At 39.6% G+C, this 23845-nt stretch overlaps 1 protein-coding gene across 1 annotated transcript; it reads right to left on the reverse strand.

Annotated features, from left to right (window-relative positions):
• Window positions 1-1769: 1769 nt before the first annotated feature.
• Window positions 1770-23292, reverse strand: LOC310936370 (phosphorylase b kinase regulatory subunit alpha, liver isoform). Its single transcript, XM_083900421.1, has 33 exons — window positions 23228-23292; window positions 22704-22796; window positions 19277-19435; window positions 18516-18563; window positions 16601-16769; window positions 16423-16505; window positions 15283-15363; window positions 15082-15180; window positions 14847-14993; window positions 14256-14309; window positions 13946-14068; window positions 13750-13845; window positions 12915-13022; window positions 11811-11889; window positions 11037-11171; window positions 10823-10932; window positions 10580-10724; window positions 9490-9568; window positions 9230-9381; window positions 8947-9120; window positions 8186-8295; window positions 7954-8090; window positions 7705-7867; window positions 7126-7205; window positions 6897-6975; window positions 6676-6805; window positions 6484-6585; window positions 6115-6233; window positions 5604-5627; window positions 4844-4897; window positions 2765-2998; window positions 2420-2620; window positions 1770-2330 (listed from the first exon to the last, which is right to left on the reverse strand). Exons 2-33 carry the CDS (start codon window positions 22779-22781, stop codon window positions 2157-2159), a joined length of 3726 nt encoding a protein of 1241 aa, XP_083756547.1. The 5' UTR covers window positions 22782-22796; window positions 23228-23292; the 3' UTR covers window positions 1770-2156.
• Window positions 23293-23845: the final 553 nt, after the last annotated feature.

The following is a 23845-nucleotide window of genomic DNA, read 5'->3' on the forward strand; positions in this document are numbered from 1 at the left end:
GACCAGCATTTCCACTTTATAAATCAACACAATTACAAATATCTACTTCATGAATGACATCTATAAAGAACTACTGGTTGCAGCACCATAACATGTCTGCAGGTGGAGCCCCAGAGCAAAAAGAGCTGGAAAACTTGTCAAAATTGCACAAAAACGTCATACTATACTATGTCGTCCAAAATTTGTACCCAAAATTTTTACCCAAAATTTTTGTTCCAAAAAAAACAAAACAAAACAACGTCTTACTATACTATGTCGACCAAAAAAAATAAAAAATTTTAACCAAAAGTTTTTGGTCCAAAATTTTAACCAAAAGTTTTTGGTCCAAAATTAAAAAAATAAAAAAAAAGAATTTTAACCAAAATTTTTGGTTAAAATTTTGGACCAAACATTTTTGGTTAAAATTTTAACCAAAAATTTTTGGTCCAAAATTTTAACCAAAAATTTTTGGTCCAAAATTTTAACCAAAAATGTTTGGTCCAAAATTTTAACCAAAAATTTTGGTTAAATTTTTTTTTAAAAATTGGTTTTTTTAACCAAACATTTTGGACCAAAATTTTAACAAAAAATTTTTGGTCCAACATTTTAACAAAAAATTTTTGGTCCAACATTTTAACCAAAAATTTTTGGTCCAACATTTTAACCAAAAATTTTTGGTCCAACATTTTAACCAAACATTTTTGGTCCAAAATTTGACAAAAACGTCCTACTATACAAGGTCGTCCAACTTTTTTTTTTTTTTTAAATTACCCATAATTTTTGTTCCAAAATTAAAAAAAAAAAAAAACAAAACCGTAGTACTACACTGTCGTCCAACATTTTAAAAACATTTTTTAACCAAAAATGTTTGCTCCAAAATTTGACAAAAATGTCACACTATACTATGTTTTAAAATTTAAAAGAACATTTTTTACCAAAAATCTGACAAAAACGTCAAACTATACTATGTCGTCCAAATTTAAAAAGAAAAAATTACCCAACATTTTTGGTCCAAAATTTTACAAAAATGTTATACTATACTATATCGTCCAAATGTTTTTTGTTTTTTTTTACAAATTGAGCATGTTATAGCAACCAAAGGAAGTGATTTCAATGAAAACAAAGTGAGGACCGGCCAAAATGTCCTCACTCCGAACCAGAAGGGAGGATATAAATGTGGCTGTCCGTCATCCCATCGCCTCTCACCCTACAGCTGGAAGAAATGTTTACCGAGAACAACAGCGCACCCTGCTGGGTCATCTGGAAAGTGGCGTAAAAGAAAATATATATTTTTTTTTTTTTTATTATTATTTCTTTCTAAGTTCTCTATGTATGTGTTCGTAAAATAAAAAGTGAAGTGGTCCAATTTAAAGCCACACTGAGTCAGTTTGATTATTTTTCTATGAACATTGTTTGAAAATGTCATAAAATAAATGTACTTTTCTGTATTATATTATAACAATAAAATAGCTTTTAATGTTAGATAGTTGATCGGGTTAATGTTTTATAATAGTAGACTTACAAATCTAAACAAAACTAAAACTAACTAGGTAAATAGTTTTCTTGATAGAAATAAACACAATAGTAACAGAGAGAAAACTCTTATGTTGTGTCATATATTTTTATTGTTCCCACATGCTAAGATCATCTGTTAAAACTATGGAATAAATTACATTCGTAAAACCTGACTAAACAAAAAGAATCGGAAGGCAGAAATAAAATAGACTTATTTTTTGGGGAAACAAAATTAAAGAATATGAACTCTAATAAGTAACTGCTGGGGCATAATAAAATGAGCTGTACGAGATATTAAATTCAAGACGAGTGGTTTATAGAACATCCTCACAAGTAACACTGAGCACACTGGAAAGAACAGTAGATAAAAGTAACTCTTTGCAAGGTTTAGCTTAAATAAAATGTGTGTTAATGTCCCATGAGCATGCGTCTTTAAGAGAAGAGCATGTTTAAGTCATAAATAAGATGAGTCTGGACCCTGAAATAAAAACACATTTGTACACAGTGGTTTGCAGTCAGCTGCCATGGATGCATTAGTGGAAGAGAGTAAAACACTAAAATAACATCAGTGCCGATCACGAGATAATTGGTTTACTTTAGTAGTTTTCTTCAAGTGGTTCCAGTCTTTTCATGGACAGAAAGACACCATGTATTTTTGTTTTTTACTGCATTAGGCAGCTGGAACTCGGGAGGAAGTCCTGAACGTACGTGACCACCGCCTTGGACAGATAGGTCATGGTTCCGTAGCTACCACTGGGGGCGCTATCATAGAAAAAGTTGCAGATCCCAGTCGCTGGATCCTTCTCAAGGAAATAATCACCGGCACTGTGAGATTTCTGGGAAATAACAGAGAGAGAGAGAGAAAAGAAGGTGAACAAACATAAACCTAGAAAACTCTCACTGTTTCTTTCTCTAGATGTCGTACTTGGTCGTTGAGGAAGAGGTCGTTGGCCAAATGCAGGATGCGGTCCACGTAGATGATGCCACCAATGTTGTCCACCTCCACGTCAGCTACCAAACCCAGAACCATAACAGTCTCCACCAGCAGCTGCCGGTATTCTGGCTGAGGGACGTGGTTCAAGACGGACTCCACCTGCACCGCAAACTTGATCTCACCCTCTGTCATCTACAGAGAGAACAGAATTGAAGTGCTAGCTGTTCGTCTTTGGACACTGTCCAAGACAACCTAGACAGAACCTCATAAATCAGGTACTCCCTCACTTGTTGACTACAGGTCCAGACAAAGTCAAGACAACGTGTGAATGGCTACCTCTCTTGTGGTCGAAGAAGGCAGCACGTATCCATCGATGGACAGGCCATGGCATTTCTGCAGGATCTTCCACACCTTCTGGTAGAAACCCATCGGTACCCTGTTGATTGCACCATCCAGCCTCCGTCTCCTCAGCCACTGGCCTTGTGTTGTCTCCCATTGTAGATGTCCGTCACTTGGACCAGGGCCCACTGGGGACAGCATCCCACTGGGGGTGGACGGGCTGCTACAGCGCTGTGGTGCGAGAACAGAGAGAACTGAAAACATTTGATTTATTCATTCTAAATCCTCACAAATGCACCAGGAAACCAGGAAGTTGTTTCCTTCAGAACAAACAAATCAATGTCTTATTCAGCTCTTTTTCAATTCCCCAATAAAAGGTCCAGTGTGTAAATGCTTAATGGCAGGAATCGAACGTGTCTTGCTTTGTTTCTACAGAGGCCTGAACTGATAATTACAAATAATTAATGCATGTTTATTTGGATGGGAGTGTGCGTATTAATGATCATCCAATAAGCTTCAGCCAGATGTAGCACATTGTTAATTTCCATCCGTAGTCCCAGATATAAAAACATATAACAAAAAAACAGTGTTATACAATAAATAATGCAAATTTAGAATTAAAACAATGGCTAGTGCTTCTGCATCTTTTTTTTTTCTTTTTTTTCATGTGGTGTATTATATTGTATGTGGTGAATAAAGTTATATAGAGAAAGTATGTACAAAATATACAGAGAAAGGATGTACAGATAGAGTAAGATGTATAAGACATGGGTTCCCAAGAATACAAAGCAAAAATAATAAATATAAACATAGGATAGTAAATCATAAATAAAGTACAAATAGCCATTGGCAATGTATTTCAGCTTGTGCCTCCTTTGACTGATAAAACACTTTGTGCAAAAGTGGATTTTCTGAACTGTAAGTTCACAGTTCCCCCCTGGAGGAGTTTCACTTTTTGGCTAAAAATCACCCAGGGCTGATGGGGCCATTCCATTCCTTGATTTATAAATAAGACAAAATCAGCCAGACGATGTGTTCTGCATATTGAAACAGCAGCACATTACACACTCGGAGAAGACAAAAAGCTACCGTAGTTTTGTCACAAGGCTGAGAGAGAGAAGCACTTTCATATTTACACACTGGACCTTTAAGAGAATAACTTGCAAACTAAACTAAACTAGCTAATGGCACAGAGCTCGAGCTGTACACGGCCAGTTATTAAATTCAAATTGGTTCTCACATAATTATCATTGCTGTGGTCTAATACAATCAGCAGTTCCCGGGGGGGCCCCTTCTCTCCTTGAGGCCCCAGATAATTGCATGCTTTACCTACCTTTCAGGTTCCATACACCTGACTGTCAAATCAGGCAGTGGAGGAAGTGAACGTTAAGGTTTTTAAAAAGAAACTGACACACGAGTGATAGCATAGACAGGTTTGCCTGTCTATGCTATCACTCGTGTCTTTGTCTGTGCAACTTTCAAGAAACACTTGTCTGTGCATGCAATCACCCATGCTGTGTCATGTCCATGACAGGATACTTAAACAGAGGACAAGGCTGGTGTTATTATGTGTGTCCACATAAAAAAGGAGGAATTCTACTGCAAAGTTTGACAAATGGCTCCATTTCATTCATCTAGTCCCAAAGACGATCACTTGTTCTCTTACAAGCTGTGTCAGCACATTCGGTCCTTAAATTTGAGGGAACTGGTAACTGGAATATCCTTGAAAAGTCATTGATGTAGATTTGATGTGAACCAATGTGTGGGAACCTTGTTATGAACTGGATAGAGCCATAGTTAATGTGATTAGTATCACACATGCTCTTCCCAAAAATGTGTCAAAATGGCTGCTGTGCAAAACTGACATTTAATATTGGTTTGGGCCTCCAGCCTCAACAACAACAATAATAATAATGATAATGATAATACAATAATACCACCAGCTTTCTCCTCGAATGCAAAAAGAACCACATAATCAATGGTGATAAAATTCAAAATCTTGAGTGAATGAATGCCTGTGGGTCTATGCAGGATGAAAAGGAGGATTTGAAGCGGATGGGGTGAAGGTGGTTTTACCGTGGAGCGAGGAGAGGTGACATTGCTACCTAGGGAAAGACCACCGCTGACGATCTACACATGGATATGGATGACAGGTGACAGAGAAGAGTTTGAGATGGGTCACATGGTTTTCATTTTGTCAGCTGTGACGACGCTGCAGCCACACAGAGCAAACTGTTACTGTTATGATCTGTGAAGTGAAAAGTGTCCGTTCATCTCCACTGATCACAACCACAGATCGTTGAACTCTCCATGAATTGGGATGACTCCATGAGCCTTTTCTGGTGTTTGATATGATACTGATTTCAATCTGATATACTCAGCTATAACTTAGCTGTTAGCATTTACATCATATTTAGTGTTTGTTTATGGATCATAGCCGACTCTAATTTTCCAATATATAATCCAGTAAGCCCGTATCAGACAAATACCGATACTGTTTATCGGATAAGCTCATCCCAGTTTGTGAAGAAATGCTTTCATAGAATACAAAAGGCGCATGGATTAAAAGCAGCTTAATTAAAAGGTCTAGATATTTTCAATATGACTACTCTACTACAAAATAAAACTTTTATTGTGTGAGACTGAGAACCGCAGCAAAGCATGTTGTCCTACTGATGAGCCATGAGATGGAAGATGTTCCAGCTATGGAGGGCGCTGCTGCGCCAAAAAAATAAATATATATAATGAGCAGTACATGAGCAGAAATAAGCCAGCAGTCAGTCTGAGACTGAGGTTAGAAACAGTCACATGCTAGAGGTTATCAAATCCAACCCACACTGAGAGGCCGAGAGTCATCCCGCTGCAAGTAAAAGCAACAACACTGTTATTCTGTTCTTATAGGAAGACCGTAGGCAGGTAGGTAGGAAGGTAAAAGTAAGTTAGTAGATAAGTAGGTAAAGGTAGGTACATATATGGTAAGGTAGATGGGTAGGTATGTAGGTAGATAGTTGGAAAAACAGTAAAAACGTAGGTAGGTAGCAAGAAAAACAGTAAGGTAGGTAGGTGAGTAGGTAAGAAAGCAAGAAAAACAGTAAAAACGTAGGTAGGTAGGTAGGTAGGTAGGTAGGTAGGTAGGTAGGTAGGTAGCAAGAAAAACAGTAAGAAGGTTGGTAAGTAGGTAGGTAGGTAGGTAGCAAGAAAAACAGTAAGGTAGGAAGCAAAAAAACAGTAAGATAGGTAGGTAGGTAGTTAGGTACATACGCTAGTAGGTAGGTATAAGTAAGTAATCTCTAAGTAGGAGGGTAGATGCCACACTACTTAACCAGATTTCTGCTTGTGCTCCTCACCTGTTTCATCTCACTCTTTAGTTTGTGTATTCCCACACGTTCTGTCTTGGTGACACCAGCGTGGCCTAACTCATGGATGGAGATGGCAGGACTCGTGGCCGTTGACTGGACTGGACGCACTGAGGAAAAGAGACACAATTGTCACTTCTGAAGGGCTAAAATAATTTCTCTGGTCTCAACCACAGCTATTGAAGGAACACTGAAACTGTACATCTCTTTCATCCTCTCAACAATTATTTCTCAGTCTCTTAAACCTCTTAATCAAAACTGAAGTAACAACACACGGCCATGATTGGACACTGATACTTACTGTTCATGTACAGTGAACTAAACACACACACAGAGAAAAGAGGAAAATAAACAACTTACTACTTCTTTCCACCCCAAACTCTTTCCCACTGAGGATGTGATGCAGGAGGCTCTTCATGTCAAATGGACTCAGGCTCATCAAACTCTCAGACGCCTCCTCCCCTACAAAGGGCGGGAGGAAATGGTTTAGTTCCCGTGTGTCTGTCGTCCACATTTGTGTGTATTTTTGTCAGCACGCTTTATTTCTCCCACCAGAGCAGTGCAGGCTACGAGCCAGCTCTGTGGCCATCACTTGCATGATGAGTCCTATCCTGAGTCGCAGCATGTCCCCGAATAGAGCAGGCTGCGAGCGGACGTACATAGCTAAATAGACCATGATCTCCTGTAGGAGTGACAAACACAGAGATGTTAGATGTTACACAGCATCTGAGGAAAAAAGTCATGTGAGCAGTTCAAAGGCTGAGGAGACTGACCTGAGTGAGCACAGCTATACTGATGTCTTGACCACTGGCTTCATAGATGAGAGTGTTCAACTCCTCTGGAGGAAGAGGCCTGAGAAGAAGCAGTGACAAAGTAGACTTTAAAATATGTTTTTTTTCATGGGTTTTCTCATTTAAATAAAAAAAATTGACCCGAGGAGAGCACTGTTGTCCCTCCCAAAGTCGATGCTTACATCTAAGGACATGTGTTTCTATGACTTACACTGTGATCACTCTCTCCCTGGGTTCAGGAGGTAAACCCACAGTCAGCTGCTTGTGATGGGAAATAAGGTCTGTGCAGGCCTGAAGAACGAATGAATACACATGGAATAAACATATCAAAAGAAACTTAGCAGAATCAGAATTGCTTTTGTTGTCTTTTTGTATGAACTAATCTAAGCCACAGTGTTTTTGCTACCAAAGAAGTGGGTCAAACTGGTCTTTGTCAACTCACATTGAACCTTGTTTATCCAGACTAAGCTCAAAAACCAGATGGTGAAGGAGAGGATGCACACAGACACGGTATGTTTGATGTGTTCATTCATTCAGTGAGGCTTGTCGTCTCAGCAGCCCCAAGGCATTATTTGCCTAGTAACCACAGATGCGACAGGACCACAATCCTTAAAGGTTGCACCAGTTTCAAGGGGCTCGAAAGCCGCGTTTCCATCATGGTAAAATCACAGTTTGGAATGTTAAAGCCCTCAGTCGGGCTTGGATTTCGACTGAGAACAGTAGCTTTACTTGGTAGGCGGGGTGTGTGCTGTGCCCGATGGCCAGCTGTATATTACTCAAACTCACTAACCTCAGCGAGGACCTCCACTCTTTTGCGTAGCATTCCAGAGATATATCTGATGAGACCCCACTCTTTACTGGCTCCAGCTTGTACATAGAGCTCCTCCAACAGAGAACGCACGCTGACTCCACCCTGGCCAGGACCTGAGAGCTCCACCACCCAATCAGCTCCTCTGGGCATCAAGAGGGAAAATCAAAATGTTAATTGTGCCAAAGCTGCAAATAATGCGCTCGTATGTAGTTGTCTCAATGTTCGTACTTCATTAAGTAGAGAATGTAGAGGATGTCGGCCTGGTCCTGCAGAGTGGAACACTCTTTCAGCTGCCTCACTAACTCTGCAAAGTCTGTGTTTCCCTGAGAGTCTCGAGGCAGGTGCAGATCAGCAGAACTGTGGGGCTTGTGAGGGATGACGGTGTAAAAAAAAAAAAAAATCAAATATCACAATCACGACAGAAACAAAGTTGCTGGTGGAAGGATGAGCTGGCCTCTACCTTGTGCTGCTTTGCGTGTGAACTGGGCTGAGAATGAGGGACTTCCAGGAGGTTGAGAGACCTGCGGTGTTTGCTCATGACAGGAGTCACAGGCAGATACATGGATGACTCTGAAACAAACACATGCGTGTCCACTTTTGTCATTTTGACTGGCCTTAAACCACCACTAGTCTGCTCTAATGCTGCAGTGCCATATACAGTATATTTATCTATTTCATTTCAGAGATTTTAAACAGATCCGACGACAGTCCTTGCAAATCACACCCATCTTATAACACTGTAACAGTGTAGAAAACTGTCTAAAAAAACTCTTGTAAATGCATTTCCTTTTGGACTAGTGGCATTTATTGATGTGGTTTTGGAACTGACCAGTATGTGAAATGGGAAAAAAATAGACTAATCTATTTATTTGGACATTTATTCCGTATTAAAACAATTAAGAAATGGACTTGTGTTTCATATTTTGCCAACATGTATATTCAGATTATCCTTAACATTTCCAACAATGATTTAAAGTGCAAAGTCCATTTTATTTAGTGTCCTGTTGCTATGCTGTTACTCCAGCACACAGAAGGAAGTGAATATTACAAAACATTAGCGAAACACTATAATAATCAATATTTTTCTTATTATTATTATTATTATTTCAACTTCGTCCTTAAAAGGTTGCCTCAAATCATCAGCTTTATAGATGTTTTCTTGTTTAAATGATGTTAAAATAGTAAAATTGAACACATTGCATTATATTAATGATAACTCACTTGGTATGTTCAGGCCCTGGACCTGAGCCATGAAAGACAGGATGTCTCTTGTTGTGTGTTCGGCACTAAAGACGTGGTCATGCTGCCCCTTCTGGATGGGAGGGAGGTGGCTCTTGGTGCTGGTGCTGTGGAGCAGCTGCGTGAGGTACTTATCAAAGACGTCCTCCGAGTCCTCTGGAGTTCAATAAAAAACAATACACACTTACTTACTTACTGTTCAGTATAAGTAATCAAGTATGACTGAGAGACACAACCATACACACACTTTGTTCAAAAACTATACCTGAGGGTCCACATTGGTTATATTCTCCATATTCATAATCCTCATCCTCGTCTTCGTCGTCGAGCAAGCTGCCGTCGTTCCCGTCGTCCAGGAAGCTGAGGCGAGTGTGGAAGGACGTGGTCTGGACACTGGACAGGTCTGACATTTGAACCCTGTCGAAACGTCCACACAGAGTGACACACGTCAACATTTCCTTTTCACAAGAAATCCTTCATGCATTCAAATATCAGTGACGATCTACATTACAGAGGGAATCAGACCTCGCTCCAGCAAAATAGCCATCCTGTAGTTTCCTGAGGGTTGCTAGGATACAAGGATCAATGGCAGCTCCGTCTTCAACTGGATGAAAAAACAAACACATTTTAATTGTAGGTTAGTCATTTGACAACATGACAATGTGGAAATGAGCTACAATCACAGATCTCCACATATCTTCATCTCCACACTAGAGAAGATGCAGTCGTGTTCTGATTTTCACTGTTTTGGCCTTTTTTAAAAAAGGACACCTCAAATTCTTCCTGAAATAATGATTAATCTATTTGTAAACACGTAACTGACACCGTAAATGATTCCATTGTGGGACAAATAAGGTCTATCTTGTGTAACCTTAAAGATTGCGACAGGGCAACTTTTTTTCATTTTTCATTTATAAACTATTTTAATCATAAAACAGCTTTAAAAAAAGGCCAAATAATAACACTTTTGGTTTTGTTTCAAAGTTAAATTCACAGTATAACAGCAGCAGTGAGGGAGCGCTAATGATTGTTTGTATTCATGAATGATTTCCTGACACATTTTCTGCTCCGTCGCATCGCTTCACTGTTGATCGATTGATTTTTCGATCACAAAAAGTGAGCGGGAAATGAAACAAATTGTTAAGTAGGACAGCTTGGTCCAACAGGAAATAAGTGTTATATTGAAAATTGTTGATAAGGAATAAAGCATAAAAAGAAAAAAAAATACAACATGGTGCCAGGACTTTCCTATTATGTCAAAACTTTGTTCTTGTTGCAAAAGAGACCTCATTTGGATGAGGAGGTGGAACTAGAGAATAAGTGAGGAGGTGACCTTGAGGAGATCATTGTACAGGACATCCATGGTCAATCACTACAGCCATGCCCTAAACATTCCCTTGTTCATCATCAACTTTCATAGTCATACCATGGGCCTCACAAAGTGGAATCAAAGCAATAAACCAGAAAATAGTTTGCGCAATATCCATTATTATTATTCCTACAATGCAACAATGATTGACCTCTAAGAAAATAATAAAACAAAATCATTTTTTGTGATATCAACAGTGGAAACTGTGTACAAAAGATGTTTGCTTTAGGTTGAGAGCGTCATTACCCAGCATGCTCCGGGTGATGGGGAAAGTAAGCGTGGGTCGTCCGGTCATCCTCCAGCAGGAGGAGAGATACGCCAGCTCTGTCCGGAGCATCTCCACAATCATCTGGTTGTCCAGTGCCAGGTAGAAATGGTGCTGATCCAGAAACTGCACAGTCAGCATAGCGAAAAAGGAAGGAATCAAACGGTGAGAAAACAAGAGAATTCATTTTTGTTTTGATTTTGAACATCTAAAACTAGTTTTACCTGAGGGCTAAATATATAGGGGCGACTTCTGATCTCGTAGAATTTGGATGTTCCTAGAACTCCGATGTGTCTGTGGGGCCTCCCGCTCAAACTCAGTTTCTTGCAATTTCCTGGGGCAATGACACAAAATGTCACTCACTACACACATGCACACACACACACACACACACATGTACCTGTGCACTTAAGGAAAATAGTGTATTTCCTTATTTACCCAGTTTGACATAGACATGGCTCAGGATGCGAGCAGGCATGACCCGGATCGGCAGAACCTCTGCCATCGTCTGGACCGTTATCTCATGACGATTTAACAACTGCTGGATCTCCTCAGACTCGGCAAGAACACAGACTGATGCACAGACGTAGAAAGAAATACATCAGCGTCGAGGACTAACGATCGAGCAATAACATTTTACACCCAAACCATCAAAGATCAACATTTTTCTCCCATGTACACTACCGTTCAAAAATTTGGGGTCACTTAGAAATGTCCTTATTTTTGAAGGAAACACGCTTTTCCTTCAAAAATAAGGACATTTCACATTTCATTTTTTTTCAACGGATATAACATTAAATGAATCAGAAATACACTGTTTACATTGTTAATGTGGTAAACGACTATTCTAGCTGCAAACGTATAGAGGCCCATTTCCAGCAAACCATCTCTCCTGTTTTCTAATGGTATATTGCGTTTGCTACTCGCGTTAGAAGGCTATTGGATGATTAGAAAACCCTTGAAGAACCATATTTCTAATATTGTCAATGTCTTGATTATATTTTCTATTCATTTTACAACTCTTTTGATGACTAAAAGTGTGACTTTTAATGGAAACACACACAAAAAAACATATAGGTGACCCCAAACTTTTGAACAGTAGTGTAGGTCAAAAGAAGGTGAAAACTTCACAATGAAATACTATAAATAGAAAATGATCCAAGTATAAAATGAGTTAAATTAGAAAAATATAAAGATTCACTGGTGACCAACCTTGTACCACAACATCTGGTTTGAACTGTGTTGAAAATCTCCTGTTGAGCGGATCGATCTCTCCTGGTGCTAAAAAACCCTGACAGAAGAACGAAAAAGAGAGGATACAAAAAGTACATTAGCAGTGGTTTCATTTATTCTATTTTTTTAGGAAAGAGAATGTCTATTGTGTGGTAGAAATGCCTTTTTGCCTCATATTTCCAACATGAAACCCACATTATTCCTGATATGTCACGATCACACTGACAAGATTTGTTCTGCACAATAGAAATGCAGCGTGGGACCCACTTTTCTACCCAAACCCAACTCAGCATTGGAGAATTAAAGGTGAAGTAAGTAGTTTATAGTGCCATCTAGAGGAGAGGCTGAAATTTACAACAAAGAACTGCTCCTCTGCTCACCCCCTCCCTTCCCTGAGCGCTACGGTATCCTCAGCTGGTCAAATGTCGTCCTCGTCCTCTTTCTCCGTGTCAGCAGATGAGGTTTGTGAGGCGAGGGAGAGGGCGGAGCTACCGCGGCCGTAGCAGACGAAGCGGAGAGAGAGGAGGCGGGACTTCAGCTACAAGTAAAGAGACGCTTGATTTGTTCTCTCGCGTTTGTCCTTACAGGCTCCGGTAGAAACATGGCATCTCACTGCTAACAGTGGCTATGCAACCGCGGCCCGCGACCATGTTATTTTACATGACTTTTTGAAACACTACGAAAATGAAACAAAAACTATTATACAGCGACTAGACAATGCAGGAGCACATGATATGTATAAAAAAAGTGGATTTTGGGTTATATAAACCCATAAATACTACACATTGTCCCTTTAAGACACGTCCTGTATTTTTTTGCCTGAGCCAAACACAGTTTGTTGTTGAAATATACTCAGTGGTTTCGGTTTACGGCAATACACACAATCCCCACACCTAGTACACCTCTGTAAATAACCCAACCATTGTGGTTTATTTTCAGCAGTTACTGAGGAAAATGATTACATCCATCATGGAGTAGACCCCAGTTCTAAACAAAAACCCTAGGGCAATCGCTATATTAATTGCTCACACCAGTATTTTCCTGCCGTATCCGTGCTGTAGTGTATAAATACCCAGTGAATACCTCAGCCAAGAGACAACCGAGAATGTAGAGCGACTGTCCCCACATGTGCGGCAGCTGCCCCATTGCCGCTCTGTCCACTGTGTGAGGATTCCTGTACTCCTCGTCCACCTGGAAGATGTGAAAAAAACATTTTAGTTTGACGTTTTCTGATGCTGTTTAATGGCTGACAGAGCTGCAGATTATCCGGTCGAATAGAGGAAATACAGTGGATGTTTTTACAGCATCAGAGAGCGTGCTTGCGTGCAGAATTTTGAAAAAGTAAAGAAGATCAAGAACCCTTTACGGGTTGACGGTCCATAGCATGTGCCAACACACAGAGATAAACAATTCACACTTATGCACACGTCTATATTTAACCCCAGTCTACATGCCTCTGGACCGTGTCAGGAGTATTCAGAGAGAACTCACACATACATGGGAAAACTTGCACGCATACTCAAACATTCATTTGTTTAATTTTCCAGATCGTCATCAAAACTGAATCATTTCTTCATTGGGAAAAACTAATTAAATCCCTCAGAAAACTACTTCACGAAAGAACTGCAAAATATAAAAACATTTAATCTCATATTTCGTGACAAGAAATGTGCACTTATACGGCAGAAATGTGACCCTTTGAAATCGAATATAACTGAATAATAAATAGAATATGTGCGTGAAATGTAAGTACATTACCGCAGAGGGTTTCTAAGTGCTCATTGTTATAATGATTATTTCATTATTTTTAAATTACTTGACCTCAGTAATTATGTATTTATTGTAATAATAATTATTATTATTATGTGGCTACAACTGACAGCTAACCTGCTACATCCATCTTAAAAGAGTGTGATACCTTGTCACGTGGTACAGAATACAGTTCCGGCACCAGTTTGATGCCGTTCTTCCCTCGGATCAAAATGCCTTCCAGGGCCTCTCGGTACTCCTGCACCTGGAAACAACACGCAATAACAATAACATGAACATACACATCAAGTAAATCTTCTGCAGAAATAGTGAAAATCACATATGGATCTTTTTTTTTTTTTTACCTGCACAAGGTCTTCAGCAAAGATACCGTCCAGGATGAGGTAGGTCCAGAAAACAGGCCATTCACATTCAATATTCTCAAACAGTTTGAGCTCTGCGGGATCGTAGTGCAGTCGACTTGGATCCTAGTGAAACAGCAGCAGGAATCATGAACCTCCTGTTCAAATTATATACATACTCCACATGACAAACTTCTCAGATTCTTTCAGAAATGCATAGTTCTGAATCAGTAGGAGCTGGACTTATATTTTCTGTACAGTGACTTCTGGAAAACTTTGACCTTTTTTACGCAGACATCATACAGTACTTTACCTCTTTAGGACAACGATAACCATCCCTGATGAAGCGGCAGCAGCCATAACGACCCTGAATGAGAAAATGGGTAATCAAATGAAAAAAATACAAATAAAAGACAAATAAATCTTAAACATTACAACAAAATAAAGCAAATCACAGAAAAAGAAGTAGGAAAGAAGTGTGAACTTATCTAGCCCAGTCCCTTCTTTACATTTTTCTGTCTTAAGACTTAAATGTTGACAAATAATCGTCTAGCTTTTCACTTCAGTTACCATATTCATATAAACTACTCAAACATTCCCTCACTCATTCATTTTCTACCACTTTATCCTCCACACGAGGGCGAGCTGGAGCCATTCCCAGCTGAAGGGCGGGTTCACACTAGGACAGTTCTCCAGTTCATCGCAGGGCAAGCGCACAGAGAGACAAACAACCATTCACTCTCACACTCACACCTACGTCAGTTTAGAGTGACCAATTAACCTGTGTATGTTTTTGGACTGTGGGAGGAAACCAGAGAAGCCCGAGAAAAGCCAAGCACACACAGGGAGAACAGAACTCCACAGTTTGTGTGTATCGTCCACCCTCCTCCACCTTTGACTGTACCTGCAGTTTGTTTATGATCTCAGACTTTGTGATGGCGACCAGGTCGGCGTCCTCAACAGCAAACGCAGGGTAGGAAATGACGGACAGAAGGCCGGCGTCTATTTCCTTTGAAGTGGAAGCTCTTGGCAGCATGGAGCACAGGATGGACTGAGGGAAAACACACACAAATGCCGAGTGAGCAGGGAAAGAAAGGAGGAGCAGAGAGTGAACTAAGAGGGGAAAAAACCAGGAGTACCTGACAATGTTCCACGTCATCAGGTAAAACGTGGATGACTGACTTTGGTCCTCCATGGACACCAAAAAGATCCAGCTCATCTATGGCCTCCAGAGCTGCCTGTAAATCCCCACAGCAACATATACGTACTTTAATACTTTAAGGTATTTGCATTATAAACGCAGACAATAATAAACGGCATCTGTTGCTCTGGTGCTGTACCTTTGCCATTCCTACAGAGCTGGCGTTGAGCTCAGGTATTCCCTGGTTGGTTTTGTCACCTCGCTCCCACATCCCATAATCCTATGGGGGGAACAAATCACTGTATAAATTCCGACCACCATTCTCCAGTCTCCAAACCATAAACCCACTAATTTATCTTTGACGATCAGATTCATGAAAGTAAATCGATTTAAATAAATGAAGCAGATCCACAGAAATTCAGACAGCAGCTGTTTCACACAAGCAGAATTAAGAAATTCAGGATTACACAGAGAGAGCGAGAGAGAGAGAGAGAGAGAGATCTGAGTTTTATACTTTTCACATAGGCCAAGCCCAGATTTGGAGGTGCAGCTTTGCCAAGTTAGGATTAATGTCCATTCACACCTTTCTTTATCAGAATGTTACAGATTATTTTATTTTTTTTAATGATCAAGAGGCAATTTCCACAAATAACATTTTTAAATCTGCATTTACTCTTTCTAATCTACACTAATGTGCCTCTTTATATCTGTGGCATGAAATCTTCAGTTGGCAGTAGAAGCACGTTTTATCTGTATATTAAGGTTTGAACACATGTGTATTAACATTATTATTACCATTATTGTTTTATGGACATACTCTGAAATACATGTTTGTTTTTGGCTTTTCTTTATTTACATAATAAAACAGACCTAAAAATACATAATAACATGGAATGAGTATGATTTTCTAATCAGATTGACAGATTGATCAGAAACCGGGATTACCTAAACCTGGCTTGTAGACTGGTCTACAGCAGGGTTTCTCAATCCTTGTCCTGGAGGCCCACTGCCCTACATGTTTTAGATTTTTAGTTTAATTTGTTTTTCGGTTTTAGTTTCCTTGGTCCAACACACCTGATTCAAATCGTCAGCTCATCAACAAGCACTGCGGAAGCCTGATAAAGACCCATATATTTGAATCAGGTGTGTTGGAGTGAGGAAACTTCTAAAACATGGAAGGGCAGGGCAGTGGGTCCCCAGGACCAGGATTGAGAAAACCACATTACCCACAAGATAACTGCACCACCTACAATTCTACATGATATTTGGGTGTGTTAAGATTTGGTTTTACTGCGATTCTGGAAGTCAACTTCTAGAAACCTCGTGAAATTGAACTCACCGCCACTTTGTAGGCAGCTTCGATGTAGAAGACCATGTTCTGGATAAAGGCGACCTCGTCCAGGTTTGAGATGATACGAAGACCTGCGGGAAAACATAACAAGCTCAGTGACCGACTCAAGCTCAGTGTTGTTTTTGTTGCATTCTGATGATGGCGGTTAAGCAGCGGTGCTCAGTACCTGAGGCCGTCATCTCTGCCAGCATCAGCAGGTAAATGGATGTGGCGTCCACCTGTAGATGTCCCCACTGGTTGTCCCCGACCACAGTGGCGCAGGTAGGTGTATCATATTTGGCGTGTAAGCAATCCTGTGTGCTCTGGGTGTGTTTGAACTTCTCCACCTTGGCCACCTGTAAATGCATGAGCATACCAAAAGGGCACATTATACGTAGGCTACACATTTTGTTGTCTGGATTTGCATTTGTGTTGTTTGTGCAGCACTAAAGGTTCTGTATGTAAGATATTGATCAAATTAAGACAGCTCGTAGCACTTCGACAACAAGCAGAGATCAGCTGTCAAATACCAATCGAAGCTTGATTGAATGATTCCGGACCTAAAAAGCCTCGGTATCCCTCCCAAAAACGACCAGAGGAGAAGAAACACTTCTTACAGGAAGTGCAAGACTTGCACTGAAAATGTGTTAATATGAAGTGAAGTTGACGACAGACAACGACAGACAAGCCGGTGTGGATACTTTTCTCATGGAAAAGGAGGCACAATCTCAAAGAACATGTTTAACACCATTACAGCTTAGTAAATACAGATGCACAATATTATCGGCTCCACATTGGTATTGCGTAATCAACAGATACCGTCTTTAAAATATATTATTGGTATATGGAGATAAAAACGTACAAATATAGTAACACATATTTACCATTAACTAGGTGCTTACTAGCATGCATTTAAGTAGCATATTAGCCCTTTATTAGTAGGAAAAATCTTAATCCGTGCCATAAAAGAGGTAGAATAAGGTCATGAGGAATAAGGTGTTTATACATGCTTAATGATAACTAATAAAGGGGTAGTAGGCTACTTATATATGTTAATAAGTGCTTAGCTAATGGTGAATATGTGTTCCCTAATTTAAAGTGTTACCACAAATATTATTTATAATACATATTGGCAACATACACGTCTCAGCAGCAGAGAACAGAGCCTGTTTGTTTGATGGCTCCCTCAGCGCTGCAGCATTTTAATGCTCAGCTTCATCTTTAATTCAACTAATGGAAAGTAAGAGGGGAAAAACAGTGCAAAGTTGAACTACAGTCTGGCTCTCACTCTCACTTTCTCCTCCACATGTGGATCACAAATCTTACAGTCTTTGCTCACTCTTGACTGATTGATAATCTGATCTTCTTCCGCCTATGACTTTGTGATGACCAGAGTGACAAGAGCTCAACCTGATCATGCAATTGGCCTTTAAATATGCTCAGCTCAGCCACTTCCACCCACTGATTTTATTTTCTGCCTTCCTGTTTGTTCCTCACGTGGGTTATTATGTTTTCCTCTGTCAAGACTCGCCTGCTGCGATTCCCTGAACTCTGCTCCCTGTGCTGTTTGCTCAAATCTCCCTGCTCTCACAGATTCCTCTCTTCTGGATCGAGCTCGCTCTCATTCTGGACAAACCTACTTGTGCTCCTTTTCTGCGTCTTTCTGGAAATCACCACATGCAGCAGGATCTAAAGTTGTCCAGCTCGATCACCCGCTAAGGGATTTTAAAGTTAGTCTTAGTTTCAAACTTAATTAAGAACATTAGTGTGGGACTCTTTAGAATCCTGTGTTTATCTGCTTCTACTTGACACTAATATTAAGTCTGTCTGTATGAGAATGTTGTCTCTAGTTTTCAATTACATCAAATATATAAATAAACATAGAAAAATAAGCAGCTTTTTCTTAACTGCTGATGCTGACCTATAACAGATATTCAGTATTTGTTTTCGGAATTCTTCTATTTCCCGATTAGCTACCAACAAGTCTAGAAACTGATGGTAGCCAGAAATTAGGAGTTGCACATGACAGGAGTAATCTGTTTAGACGCCACAGATTTTTCATTTCATTTTTCCTGCTGCGAGCATGTGAACACAAACCTTACCTGTCTCATCATGCACTGCAGAAGCCCCTGCATCAGCTTCACCACACTCTGTCAAACAAACAAACAAACAAACAACAACCAAACCTCATTAGTAAATAAAGCAATTAGAACGTCACTATGATCTAAACTGCTCTCTGTGTTGTAAAAGTCTATTACAATCCTTTATGGCTTTGTTTATTCTCACCATTTCATTCAGATTTCATGTATGAGCAGTGTGGCTTCTGTGTTTACTTATACTTATACAGGATAATCAGCTGAATCTTTAAGAAAACTTTGATCAAACAAATAATAATAACAAGATGATGATGAAACCTCACTGCATAGCCAACTGCACATCTCTTTTTAGAGATGGTTGTGCTGGTCAGTATTTTTGTTTATTGCTGGACACAGGGAAAAAAAAGTATAAGCCAAAAAGTGGAAAACAACAAAAAAAACAACCAAAAATAAGCTGAGTAAATCTGAGGAAGTGAGAAGCAAAATACACTATTTACTTATGGTTTTTCAAGACAATAATAACATTTAAGTATGACATGGCTAATAAATAATTCAGAAAGATTATATGACCAAATACAAATCTACAAATAAATCTATAAAATTACTCAAAGCTGAATTAAAAAGTAATACATTAACACATCAACCAGCTTATTTGTGTTAGTTTATGTTTTAGCACCGTTTTCAACCAAGACCAAAATATTCAAGCCAACATTAACCTCTCGTGCTCTGTGTGTGTGTGTGTGTGTGTGAATGTGTCTCAAACACACCTGCTCCAGTTCATAAGCTTTGGCCTTGTCTTCGTCGCGGTCTGCATTCTTGCGATAGGCCATGCCCAGCCCCCACACAGCCAGGACACTGTACACATTGTCCCTCACCCAGGCGTCCTTCTTCTGGGCACTGGCAGGCAGGAGTCCTGTGACTGGGTTCTGAAACATAGAAACACACATGTTTGAGTAGTCAATAAATAGACTTTATGCACTTTGTTCTCTGTGTTGTGAACAAACACAGAAATCCTACACTTTTAACTGTTCTCTGACATTTGTTTTTCTTCAGCTGGACAGATATCTTGATGTAGCACTATATGACATTTTTGAGAGGGGTACCAAGGCTTTCAATATATCGATTATCACAGAATGGTTTGTATCATGATATTATTGGTATCGTGGACCATGTATAACGTATCGTGAGGTACCCTGGTAAGTAGGTAGGTAGGTAGGTAGGTAGGTAGGTAGGTAGGTAGGTAGGTAGGTAGGTAGGTAGGTAGGTAGGACCAACATGCTAAGCACAAATTCCAGAGCTGAAAGATATACTGTGCCTTTATTAGATCAACAGTCACAAATTCAGATACTGAAGATGACAACAGTTCACTGAGTCTTCCCTCCTCTGAAATTAAACCACCCACATGCTTTGAATGGGAAACTTGCACTATTTTCTCTGTGCTGTGGAAAGTGCGGGTCACAGTTAAAGCGAGCTGGTGACTCCGCCTCAGTGTGAACTCAAGCGTTGATAGATAAAGGTGCATAGTTTCCTGGTCCTCATTCTATTCCGGGGGCTGAACTTTGGACACGTCTTGTTTTCGTTTGTGCAGCACAGTCTAGGGGGTGAAACTCCCATTACCAATATACAGTAGCTTCTGCAAGAGAAGGGGAAGGTTTAAAAAATACAAAATGGATGGACATTTGTTTTATGTGCTCACGTGATTTGAGACACTTGTTGTGTGTGTGTCCAGTTCTGGTGAAGTCCAGCGCTGCAGACATGGAATCTGGTTGAGCTTTACCAGTGACACAGTTTAGACGTCCAACAGCTTTAATCCAGGATTGATTTAGCATTTAAATAGGTTTAAAAATGATTCTAATTATTAATAGGTTAAAAATGATTCATTATTACCTCTATATAACTCTGTGTTCCTCTATGTTCAGAACTCAGGAGCAACACTGTGCCAGTAAAGTGAGACAGCAGCAAATAGGTGTTGTTTTTGCTGCTGATGTTTATTATTATTTTGCCTCCGTTTGGTCTTTGTGAACCAAAGTGTTTGTTTGGTTGATACAGCGGCAGAACAAGTTCAGGCAGAGGAAAATAAGTGTTTCTGTTGCATGGATCCAGTGGATCACAATTTCAAAACATCAGGAGCTGGTTATGTAAAACCCAGGTGACAAAGCGTTAAAGTATTAACGGAGGTGTGAGCTCTTGTTATAATGATGTAACACCTGGAGCTTGTGTGTGCACATGGGTATGTGTGTGTGTGTGTGTGCGTGTGTGTGTGTGTGTGTATTACTTATGTTGTGGGGACCTACATCTGTTTACACAGTCACATTATGGGGAATTATCCTTGTGGGGACAAAAAGCAAGTCCCCATAATGTAAATGACTACATTGTAAGATGAAGACGTGTTTAAGGTTAAGTTGAGGTTAGGTCAGGGTCATGTTTAGGATTAGGTCAGTAGTAATTATGGTTAAGGTTAGAGTAAGAGTAAGTCTCCGGGAAATTATAGTAAGTCAATGCAATGTCCTCTGAAGGGTTAGGGTTAAGTATTGCCTGTACAGACTCCGCAAGAACAGAGAAACGTGTTCTTTTTCATACTTCACGAGAAACTCCAGTGCAGAACTCCTGGGAACTGACTGATGTGTCAAGAACAAGCTGCAACAACATGATGACGTCATTCTTTTCTTGCAGCCGTGGGAGAGAGAACAAATGTCTCTGTTCTTGTGGAGATACGTACAGTAACTAGAAATCTATTGTGTGATGTAGATATCCCAGAGGGAACTTCCCAAAGGGGAAAAATAAACTTTCTTATCTAATCTAATGTAGTATTTTTTGACTGAAAATGCCATGTTTATTCTGGCATTTATTCTGGCATTTTATCTATAGTTATTTGTCATTTATAGATGAAAGCATGCGTCAGATAGTGTAAATAATGCTGGGTGCAGCTGAATAATTCCTTTGAGAGTCTCCAGTAGAAGCTTTTTCTTCTGACACGGAGTCTTTATTTTCCACAGTGACTGAGCGTCCACTCACTCTGTGAAACAGCCTCCCTGAGGAAAGCCGTTTTTCTTTGAGACACATGTTAAGATGCTTCATTTCTTAAAGCACTCTGGATTTGATACCACCTAAAACTTTTTAATGTTTTTTATGGTGCAATGTTTGGTGTTATTTTACTGCTTTTATTGTCTGCCTGTTTTTTGTTCTGTTGGGGTACTGCAAGTTTCCCTAGTTAATTAGTTAGTAGTGGCATTTAACAGCATATGGCTGCGACTAGCAGTAACTTTCATAATCGATTAATCTGTCAATTATTTTCTCGATTAATCCAGTAACTGTTTGGTCCATAAAATGTCAGAAAATGTTAATAGGTGTTTCTCAAACCTGGTTATAATGATGTTCTCAAATATTATCATTATTTCAATGATTTCTTTCTTATTATGGAGCAAAGGAAATTGTTCTCATTCTTAAAAAACACTCAAACCAATTAATTGATTATTAAAATAAAGTATTAATTCAGTACTCAACTCATAACGGAATAATGGAGTAATTGTTTCAGCCCTAATTTGTACTGTTTTATGTCTTCATTTGAAACTGTGTTCTGTGTTAGATTGGTCCACTATTATTAGTTTTATTATTATTATTATTATTATTGTTATTATTAGGGCTGTTCACCTCTTTTTAACTATTTAGCTGTTAATAAGACATTTGTGCTGAAGTACATTACCACAGGACTACAACCAGCCATTTAATTAGCATCCTTGTCACATGACAGTGGTGGAGAACATCTCTCTTTACAGCATTTACCATTTTGAAAGGTTTGTTTTCACTGTATAGAAGAACAATCTATCGCACGTGTTTAAATCTTTGTAACAAGTGTAGTTTTTGGTTTCAACATAATAAAGTCAATATATGAATAAATATATGTTGTGACTATCAAAAAAACATTCTAGTATATTTTAGTTACTGAAACAATGTCAGTCTAGTGTTTAATGATTTCATAATACCGACTGTTACATTTACTATTGTTGTTGTTATGAGAGACAGGAGGGGATGCGGATGCCACGCTTCACTGCAGAATGGTTTTAACATAATTAGGGATTCATAAAATTATGTAAATCCCTATTGCAAGGCTCTGTGGGCATCTCTTTTTTTTTTACATGCCCTGGTTGGGGTTAGTAATCTGTGAATCCTCATATATGCATGGACTGGACTCACCTGGTGGCACAGGATTGTCTCTTGGACCAGTCTGGCATATCCATCCAGCCTCACTCCTGAGTTACTGCGGCTCCTCATCCTCACTGGTGATCACTGAAAAACACACACACACACACACACACACACATAAACACATACACACAGAGGGAGAGAGAGAGAACAGATTATGGCTGTTCACGTGTGCAGCACGTCTATACATGTATAATGACAGATTATATGCTTAATCCCTAAGGTTACCATGCAAAGAGCCACAGCTTCCTGTTGTCCTGGAGCACCTCGACTATCTCTCTCTCTCTCTCCCCGTGTCCCTGTGTCCCTCTCTCTGTCCTCTCTCTCTCGGCTAAAGCCCGTTAGCTTACTTAGCTACGTTTGACAACATGTAACGTCAAAGCCACAGCCGGTGTGTGTGTGTGTGCCCCCCCACACACAACAGAGAGAGAGATACACGCACACCCACACACACACACACGGACACACACACACACGGACACACACACACGCGTTCACGACGCTCGGTGACTTACAGGTGAAGTTCCGCGAGGTGGTACCACAGTAACAACATCCATTCTGTCGAACGTATAGACTCTGTCCCTGCTGTTCACATATTTGAAGACAGGGGGCGCCAAAGCTCCGCCACACAGAGTCTGTCATTGATTGTAATTCACCTAGAGGGCAGTCGCGAGCTCGTCCTCATTAAGTGGAGTGAATGTATTACAGATAAACAATGTATTACACCTGCTTATATAGACTATATAAATACAGCAGGTGTTAGTATTAATGCACCATTAACCATAAATCAAACCATTATGACTGTTTTGTCCTTGTGTTTAGTTTTATTGTCAGGGTGTAGATATCTTTAAATGATTATATAACAGATTTATTATACCATCACCCAAAGCCACAGCTGCCCTAATTTAACTGAAAATGATATGAAATTTGATCATGATATTTTTTAATGCTACAATATAATTATCATTGCCACCATGAATGTTCAAATTTACTGTTTTACAATAAAATAGGAAATACTATTATTTATTGATTAAGATTTCAAAATATAGTTATTTACTTGCATTCCTGAAGTGTTTGATCGTCATCCCGTCGAGATAAAAACCTCTTCTCCAAGGGACACCTGACCAAAGTTA

This window comes from Microchirus variegatus (genome assembly GCF_963457635.1).
Source record: "Microchirus variegatus genome assembly, chromosome: 14".
Taxonomy (NCBI): Eukaryota; Metazoa; Chordata; class Actinopteri; order Pleuronectiformes; family Soleidae; genus Microchirus; species Microchirus variegatus.

Bases quoted from the DNA above. Each gene is read 5' to 3' on its own strand.
- LOC310936370 (XM_083900421.1), bottom strand. From the start codon at position 22,781: ATGAGGAGCCGCAGTAACTCAGGAGTGAGGCTGGATGGATATGCCAGA. The intron at 16,770-18,515 runs GTAAGGTTTGTG...ATGCATTTACAG, and splicing joins TGCAGTGCATGATGAGACAG to GTGGCCAAGGTGGAGAAGTT. The intron at 13,846-13,945 runs GTAAAAAAAAAA...TGTTGTTTCCAG, and splicing joins TTGCTGAAGACCTTGTGCAG to GTGCAGGAGTACCGAGAGGC.